At 43.1% G+C, this 8310-nt stretch overlaps 1 protein-coding gene across 4 annotated transcripts in view; it reads right to left on the bottom strand.

The window, feature by feature from the left end:
• OPHN1 (oligophrenin 1) overlaps nucleotides 1–3437 on the bottom strand; it is a 526945-nt gene extending 523508 nt beyond the window's left edge. Inside the window, exons 1-2 of one of the 4 annotated variants that reach the window (XM_059385802.1) lie at nucleotides 3134–3437; nucleotides 2437–2607 (exon numbers count right to left, since the gene is read on the bottom strand). In XM_059385802.1, coding sequence (XP_059241785.1) covers nucleotides 2437–2590 — 154 coding nt within the window. In that variant the 5' untranslated portion in view covers nucleotides 2591–2607; nucleotides 3134–3437. Of the gene's footprint in view, nucleotides 1–2436; nucleotides 2608–2737; nucleotides 3114–3133 lie in introns of those variants that run through there. The other 3 variants (XM_059385799.1, XM_059385801.1, XM_059385800.1) reach the window with 3 other exon arrangements.
• Between the last annotated feature and the right edge of the window lie 4873 nt (nucleotides 3438–8310).

Genomic DNA, 8310 nt, shown 5'->3' with positions numbered 1-8310 from the left:
TCAGTGGTTTAAGCCTCTGCCTTCAGCTCAGGTCATGATCTCAGGGTCCTGGGATCGAGCCCCACATCGGGCTCTCTGCTCAGCGGGGAGTCTGCTTCCCCCTCTCTCTGCCTGCCTCTCTGCCTACTTGTGATCTCTCTCTATCAAATAAATAAATAAAAATCTTTTAAAAAAATTTAAAAAAATCTACTCTTCCTCAAATGTGTTATTGAATTGTTTATTGTCTCTTAAAAATCTTAATCTCTCTGTAGCTGGTCACTTTTTAGCACAGTTTCAGCTTACCATACACTTCACACCCCTTTCTGGGGTTCATGAGGAGCTACATATACCAAGCAGCTTATCATAATAAGTAAATTTTTTAAAAAAAATCCAAACATTCTCCCCTTTTCCTTTCAATGAACCCTCAATCTGTCTAACTAGTCTTGTATCTTATCTTTAACCCCTCAGTGAATTCTATTAGGTGACAACACACCCCAAAGGCCTATATGCCTCTAAGAACCAGCATTTCCAATACCCCATCTTTCAGTTGCTGCCGAGAGTGTGCTCTTCTTTGGACAACAATATGACAAAAAAATTAAATAATCAGACTCCATCAAATAACCAGCAGGGACGTGGGCCACTTATATATTCTGACCAAAGTGGGCAGACAACACTGGCAGTGAAAGCAAAGGCCTGCCAGGAGCAAATCAAAAGAGCTGCACAAAAATATCAAGCCTTTCTCCCCAGTCTTCTTTGACTCCATCTGCCTTAAGAAGGTCCTTGCACAGGACTTAGACACAGTTTTTCAGGGATAAATGCGTTCAGAACAAAGTCGTAAGCTGACAGGACACATTTACCAGTAACTCTGAGCAGTGACTTTCTTTTTTGAAACCATTTTGCAGCCAAGAAGAGAAAAAATTATCACTCCACCCAAACGCTAGCCTCCATTCTTCTGGGTATATATACTTTGGCGCAAAGGGCTGGCTCGCCTGCGCTCTTGTTGGGAATGTTTATTATTCTTTCTCTTACTCCAAGCCTTCTGCCAACTAGCAGAAATAAAAACTCCACACAGTGGGGAAGGGGGGGTAGGGTCCCACAGACATCAGTTGTGACCACTGGCAAAGCCAAGCTAGATGAGGTTCCTTCAGACCAGTGGCCCTTAAGCCTAGCCCTGAAGTATGCTCTCTGGGGACTGGGTCCCTTGTGCCAGGTACTAGGCAGGTCTTTGTTTCACCCCCAAGGAGAATTCAGTGGCATGTGAGGCCATCCAAAATTCTGAGCTCAGACTGACTCTGACCAAAACCACAGCTCAATGCCTTATTTTCTTTCTTTCTTTTTTATTTTTTTTTTTGAAATTAACATATAATGTATTATTGGCCCCAGGGGTACAGGTCTGTGAATCGTCAGGTTTACACACTTCACAGCACTCACCATAGCCCATATCCTCCCCGTGTCCATAACCCCACCACCTTCTCCCTGCCTCCCTCCCCCTTATTTTCTTTTTAAATTTGTGTTTGTGGTAACTTTTTTTTTAAAGATTTTATTTATTTATTTGACAGAGAGAAATCACAAGTAGACGGAGAGGCAGGCAGGCAGAGAGAGAGGAGGAAGCAGGCTCCCTGCTGAGCAGAGAGCCCAACATGGGGCTCAATCCCAGGACCCTGAGATCATGACCTGAGCCGAAGGCAGCGGCTTAACCCACTGAGCCACCCAGGCGCCCCTGTGGTACCTTTTTTTTTTTTAAGATTCTATTTATTTATTTCATAGAGAGACACACAGTGAGAGAGGGAACACAAGCAGGAGGATTGGGAGAAGGAGAAGCAGGCTTCCCACTGAGCAGGGAATCCAATGTGATCCCAGGACTGCAGGATCACAACCTGAGCCAGATGAGCCATCCAGGCACCCCCATAGCTCAGTACCTTAAAAGAAAAAAAATAAATCTGGGGCGAAGGAACTTTCCTTAGAAAACAGGTTGATACAGGGAATTTTCTTTCACTACCTCAACTCTCATTCGTTAGCAACCATAGGCCAGGACAAAACCATTACTTGTTCTGCCAGCTTCTAATCTCTCTTATTTAGAAGGTGCTAGGGCAGTTCCTTGGTCAGCTTGAAAATCTCCTTACCCTTACCCAAATATATAGAGAGATATACAGTACACATGAGTACTAAACACGTCCAACAGTACAGGCAAATTGTCCCTTCAGAACAACAATCCTCCAAGTAATGATAGTTGCAGAGCAAGAAGGTCCCTGGCACAGGTACTGATCAAGTCTTGTAAGGTCAAGGCCTTCTAATTACAGCCACCGCCTTCCACTGACCCCACTTCCGAAGTGTTCGGAAACCCACTCGCCTCAGAGAACTGAACTGGAAAGCACTTTGAAACCTCCCTTCCCCCTGTGGTGTGGAAGAGCTTAAAGGCCAGAGCCACCAGCTCATCCACCAAAGCCTCCCACTTACTTCTCATTGCGCTGATAAGCGCGTTGCCATCTTTGATCACGTCCTTAATGAATTTATTGGTTCTCTCCAGCTCCTGCTCATAACACTTGAGCCTCTCACGGAAATCGGGGCTGTCCAGGTAACAGTCGCTGAACTCCAGCGGGGGATGCCCCATGGTTCTGATGGCGAGGGCTGAAAGGAGCGAGGAAACACACAAAGACCAAGAGCATCAGCGGGACAGTAGGGGAAAGGAGATGGGGGGAACTGAGTGCGGGACCCGCCTGGGAAACTCATAGCCTCCCTCCCTTTGAAGGACAGGTACCTGTTCTTTTGAGATTCCTGGGTAGAACTGGCTGGTCTCCACCGGAAGCAGGCAGCCGGCAATTGCTTCAGGTGACACAGAGACCTAACTAATGCAGTCCGATCCTGGAGGGGTTCTGCCTAGCAAGCAGCATGCCCCCAAGGCATTGCCTCCCCAGACAGGCAGCCCAGCCTGCCTCCGGAGACCAGTGGGATCCTTCCTGAGCAACTGCAAACGTGACACTTTAGCCCGCCCAGGGTGGAGGCTGGGGTGGACGCTGGGACTGGAAGCTTCCTCTCCCCGCTCCTCGTTCCCGAGCTAACTGAAGATTTCCTTTGCTGAACTCCGCGGGCAACCCTGATTGCACTATCCCCTCCCCCTTCTTAAAGCCAGAGCTCCCGCCCCGCCCTAGCGAACCTTTGCGCCGATCCCCAACACTCGGGCTCCTTCTTCAACTGTCTTCCACGCACCCTGGGATTGCGTTACCAAACTGTTCTTGCTCCTGAGAGTTCTTCTTGGTCCAAGGGAGCCGGCCTGCTGTCCTGTTAGGCGTCGGAGGGGTTAAGCCCTGGCGGTAGTTGAAACGTAGCCTTCCACACTAGACACCCGAGAGGGAAGGGGAGGGCGATATCGCTACGCACAATAGCTGCGGTAGCCTGGCGCTTCCCTACGGAAACTGGAGAGCACTCGGAGCCCTAGGACTCCAGCTGGGAAGCGTGGCGGCCTGGGAGATGTAGTCTTTCCGTTTCTCGCCCCTTGACTCCTCCCTGCAGTCTCCCCACCACCCCGCCAGGGCAGAGGCTTTCCAGGCAAGACTTTCCCACCCTGCCCCAGGCTCGCTCCTGCGGCCCAGCCAAGAGAGGCAGGTGCACTGCCCTGGAGCCTAAAGAGGGAAAGTTTCCAAAACGAGCGAGAGAAGCCCGGAGGCGTCGGTTGCGGGAGGCCATCTCTCACTTCCCATTACTTGACTGTGTTTTTGTTTTTGTTTTCCCTTACACTCTTTCCAGCATCCCTCTGTGAGAGCAACTTCCTTTCCCCTTCCCTTGCCCATTTCTCCCTATCCTAGTGTTCTAATTCTCCTGGGCCCTCGACCTGAACAACCTCAAGGGTTGGCTCCTACCCGAGGATCGCAATGTTAGGCTCAGAACTCCCTGCCAAAGGAAGGGAGGCCATAATTAGGAGTTCACTTTTTTCTGAAAAGGACCTCAGAGCATGGATTTTGTGATTCCACTCATCCCGAAGGCTGTTCATTAAAGCACATGATTTTCCATGTGTAAGTGGAAAACCTAAGAACAGGATGTTATAAATTGTCTTGCGGCTTAGTTGAGAGACCTCTTGTTCATTGTCAAGGTGGGAGAACTGTGGCTACTCTTTACAGTTGGACGCCTTGAGATTAAGAGCAGCTTTGCGTTGGAAAATCATGTGTACATGGGCAAAAGGATCCATTTTTATTTTGGAGAAGTGTTTAGATTACATTGCCCTGTGAAGAAAGCCAAGAAAAGCCAGAATTGAAGGGGGCTGTAAATAGAGTAATAATGGCTAACCCACCTGTATGGGGGTCTTATTTCTGCTATTAAAAAAAAAAAGTCACCAGAAACTTGGTGACTTAAAACAACATAAATTAATTGTCTTAGAGTTCTTGAAGTCAGAAATCAGAAATGGACCTCACTGAGTCAAAACTAAGATGTCAGAGGGCTGTGTTCTTTTCTGGAGGATCAAGGGCGAGAATCCACTTCCTTTCCTTTTCCAGCTTCTAAAAGCTATCCACATCCCTTGACTCATAGCCCCCTTCCCTCATCTTCAAATCCAGCAATGCCTAATCAAGTCTTCCTCCCACTGCATTGCTCTGACACTGACTCTCCTGCCCTCTTTCACTTAAAAGAACCCACCAAATAACTTAGGATAATCTCCCCATCTCAAGATCCTTAACTTAATCACATCTGTGATTTTTTTTTTTTTTTTTTGGTCACATAAAGTAATATATTCACAGGTTCCAGGGATTAGGACATGGACATATTCCGAGGCAACATTGCTCCACTTTCCACACAACCTGTAATTCTATAAACCCATTTCTGACTTCAAGAACTCTAAGACAGGGGCGCCTGGGTGGCTCAGTGGATTAAGCCGCTGCCTTCGGCTCAGGTCATGATCTCAGGGTCCTGGGATCGAGCCCCGCATCGGGCTCTCTGCTCAGCGGGGAGCCTGCTTCCCTCTCTCTCTCTCTGCCTGCCTCTCTGCCTACTTGTGATCTCTCTCTCTGTCAAATAAATAAAATCTTTAAAAAAAAAAAAAAAAAAAAGAACTCTAAGACAATAAATTTATGTTGTTTTAAGTCACCAAGTTTCTGGTGACTTTTTTTTTTAATAGCAGAAATAAGACCCCCATACAGGTGGGTTAGCCATTATTACTCTATTTACAGCCCCCTTCAATTCTGGCTTTTCTTGGCTTTCTTCACAGGGCAATGTAATCTAAACACTTCTCCAAAATAAAAATGGATCCTTTTGCCCATGTACACATGATTTTCCATACTCAAAATAACCCTATGAGATTGGTATCCTTATTATACCCAGGTAAAGATACCCCACTTGAAGAGAAGTTAAATGACTTGCCCAAAGACACACAGCTAGTTAAGTGGCAGTGTTGGAACTTGAGCCTAACCTAGCTGGTTCTTTAGAACCCACTGCTCTTACACACTATACTATAATGCAGTATGGTAAAGAGTCCAATGAAGAAATGCCTTCAGAAAATTAATAAGTAGCCACATCCCAGGGAAGGACTTTATTGCCTACTCATTTTATATTTATGAGAAAATGTCCAAATTGGACTTTTAAAACACTATTGCAGGTACTAGGGAAGGTGTCCAATAAACAGGCATATGTTCTTTCATTCTAGCAAGGTTCTGTATAGCATTCATTCACTAATTTGACAAGCATTTATTGCATATCTGCTATATGCCTTGACTTACAGAGTCTATACCTGTTTTCATCACTATGAATGTTACCACTGACATTATTGATGTTAGGTACGCTCTTGCTTGTCTAACTTCTTATACTTAAAGTGTTTTTACAGCCATCTGTTTTATCCTTTATCTAGACAATGAGGCCAAAGTGCCTGGATCAAAATGCCCTGGATCAAATACCAGAGAAGAAAAGGACTAAAATTAGAACTCAGTCCTCAAATAATAGCTGCATTAATTGAGCATTATCCTAGATGCTTTGCACACATTATACTTCACCCTCACAAAAGCACTATAAGATTTGGATCTTCAAACTTTTATTCACATAACCCCTAGAAGAATTTTGAGAAGTTATGTACTCCCGCACATATTTTTAGGTTGACAACGAAATTTTTCATCAAGTTTAAATAGTTGCAAAAGGTATAATATCCAGTATACTATACATATTGACAACTTAGAATAAAACCTTTATGTTGTGCTTTTAAAGATTTTCACTGGATTCTAAATACCAAAGCAATTTGATGCCCACTCTCAACATTAAACACAAAAGTGTAAACTTTCTTTTAACCTTCAGAAAATTTGCATTGTTTCTTTCTTCTCTTCTCCTTGAAATCGAATATACTTGCATTCTCCCCAAAGAATTGTATTCCTTCATAATATATTTTTATACTTGAAAGTCTCCTATTGATCACCATATTGAATTTCTCTGCAACAAAGTTTTATCCATAAATAGAAATTGAACTATTTTTATTTCTTTGTGATCATAGCCTCCAAGTATAAAAAGTCTTCTAGACTCAGTTACAATCACAATTGTTATGCATACACAATAGATAAAAAACACATAAAACTCTTATACATTGTGATCATTACTTTTTCTCAGATCTCATAATCTTTGCAACAACATACCTCAAATAGCCATTACACAATTAGGGTAACCTGAGATCCAGCATCAAGATCATAAAACATCCTATCAATATGAACCATGTAATAGGATTATGCTGCTATCCCTAAGTTATCTTGTTCCATGGATCAAAGATTTGAGTCAATAAATGATCCAGTTTGACTGGGTAAGTCTAAGTGTGGTCATTCAGAGGTTTTTCTTTTTTTAAGCTTTTGTGTAAATTCCAGTTAGTTAACATACAGTATAATATCAGTTTCAAGTGTACTGTATGGTGATTCGGCACTTCTGTACATCACCTGTGCTCATCACAGCAAGTGTCCTCCTTGATGCCCATCACCTATTTAACCCATCCCCCCACCCACCTCCCCTCTGGTAACCAACAGTTTGTTCTCTATAATAAAGAGTCCGTTTCTTGGTTTGCCTCTCTTTCTTTTTTTCCCTTTTACTTGGTTGTTTCGTTTCTTAAATGCCATATATGAGTGAAATCCTATGGTATTTATTATTATTAAACATAAAACATAAACTTTATTGGAAATTCAGCTCTTAGTGAGATGGATGGGAAAGGGGTAGCACAGGACCTTGACTTAAAGAAAATTTCTGGGCATCGATTTTTGAAATTGCACTTTACTTAGCACCAAGGGTTTTTACACCCTGAATCAATGTACCTTAGTAAGATTTTTGACCTTTGAAAGGTAGGCTTTCATTTTTAGAGACTTAGAAAGAGAAGGAGGAAAGGCAGAGAGAAGGTGAGAGAAGGCAGATAGTTTTTTTTAAGGAAGTAGGACTAAAGAAAGTTGAGGATTTGGAAACTGGCCCCCTTTCATCTTTATTCATAATCACCAAGACCTGGAAGGAACTAAGAGTCTTTCTGTAGGTAAATGTATAAATATGCTGTGGTACATCCATACAATATAATATCATTTAGTTCTAATAAGAAAGGAACCATCACTAACTGCCTTTGGCTCAGGTCATGATCCTGGAGTCCTGGGCTCGAGTCCCACATTGGGGTGCCTGCTCAGTGAGAAGTCTGTTTCTCCCTCTAACCCTCTCCCCTCTCATGCTCTCTCTCTCACTCTGTCTCTCTCCCTCTCTCAAATAAATAAATAAAATCATAGAAAAAAAAAAGAAAGGAGCCATCCAGATAAGAAAAGACATGGAGGAAATGTAAATGCCTATTAGGGAAATAAACCAATCTGAAAAGGCTACCTACTGTATGATGCCAACATTATGATATTCTGGTAAAGGCAAAACTGTGAAGACAGTTAAAAGACAGGTTGTGCTGAAGGTTATGTAAAGGAGGGAGAGAAATGAATAGGTAGAGTAAAGCAGAATTTTTAGGGCAGTGAAAATATTGTGTATGATGCTATGATGGTGGATACATATCATTATATATTTGTACCAAGAGTGAACACTAATGTAAACTGTGGACTTTGGATAATCATGATGTGTCAATGTAGGTTCATTAAATGTAACAGATGTGCCACTCTGGTAAGAGATGTTAATAACAAGGGAAGCTATGCATGTGGGGGATGGAGGGTATATGGGAAACCTCTGTACCTCCCTCTCAGTTTTGCTGTCACCTTAAAATTGATCTAAAAATAAAGTTTAGAAAAAAAATGTTTGGGGAGACAAATCTCATTTCCCCTATTTCTTGTATGTAAAGGTAACATCACCTCTACAGTCTTAATACAGGACAGTATCTCTCTCCTAAGTAATCTCTCTATTTTAGCTGTGATG

The sequence above is a fragment of the Mustela nigripes genome, chromosome X (genome assembly GCF_022355385.1).
Source record: "Mustela nigripes isolate SB6536 chromosome X, MUSNIG.SB6536, whole genome shotgun sequence".
In the NCBI taxonomy this organism is placed as follows: Eukaryota; Metazoa; Chordata; class Mammalia; order Carnivora; family Mustelidae; genus Mustela; species Mustela nigripes.
Note: the sequence above shows the minus strand (reverse complement) of the source record. Positions and strands in the feature narration are given on the sequence as shown.